Source organism: Brassica oleracea, chromosome C4, assembly GCF_000695525.1.
Source record: "Brassica oleracea var. oleracea cultivar TO1000 chromosome C4, BOL, whole genome shotgun sequence".
NCBI classification, from domain to species: Eukaryota; Viridiplantae; Streptophyta; class Magnoliopsida; order Brassicales; family Brassicaceae; genus Brassica; species Brassica oleracea.
Window position 1 is genome coordinate 36,186,531 of NC_027751.1, and position 760 is coordinate 36,187,290.

Consider the following 760-nt stretch of genomic DNA (forward strand, 5'->3'; position numbering starts at 1 on the left):
ACCTTATGCTTTCTCTTCTCCATACCACGATCGGGAAACCTCTTTTTACCCCTCTTTGATCTAGAACCAACGTTTTTTGATCCTTTCGGAGTCTGAAAGTCGTCATCACTCTCGGCTGCTTCAACATTCACGCTTGCTTCATCATTCACAGCTGATTCGTCATCGAGAGATAAAGAAATCACTTCATTTTCTTCAGTTTCCCAAACATGCTCACTAAAATCATGCCCCTTCTTTATCATCTCCATCAGAACCTTGATTCTATCATCCTCCACATCATCATCTCTGTGAAATGACTGAGCTTTGACAACATCATAATTTCCTGTCCATGAGATGTATGGGTAGATGTCATCCTACACAAGAAAGGGAAATACAGTTAGATACTAAATACTCATTTCAAACCGGAAGGAGTCGTCATAAGTAGATAAAATTATCTTGGGTGTAATAATCTCCTCCAAGCGAATGATCTCCTCATATGACACCTTCGCAGCTCCCATCCAGTTTATGCATCTAGGACCGTCCTTGAAACCCTTATCCAGCTTTTTTCCACAAAGCTTCCCAATTTTTGGTACCGCTTCCATTGCCCAAATCTGCAAGGCGTATGAGAAGCCATCCAAGACATAGCTAGTGGTCTTTTCCTTCAGTTGGGAACGATTTTTGGCTATTGATTTGCAGAGAAGGTCATAAGCAGCAACTCCCCAAGGATACCGTCGAACTCTGTCAAGATTCATGACCACCGCGATGTACTTCAGGGGGATATTAG

General features: G+C 42.4%; 1 protein-coding gene across 1 annotated transcript in view; it reads right to left on the reverse strand.

The window, feature by feature from the left end:
* LOC106338774 overlaps window positions 1-760 on the reverse strand; it is a 6,456-nt gene that overhangs the window by 5,159 nt on the left and 537 nt on the right. Inside the window, exons 2-3 of the mRNA XM_013777674.1 lie at window positions 480-743; window positions 3-350 (exon numbers count right to left, since the gene is read on the reverse strand). Coding sequence (XP_013633128.1) covers window positions 3-350; window positions 480-743 — 612 coding nt within the window. The remainder of the gene's footprint in view (window positions 1-2; window positions 351-479; window positions 744-760) is intronic.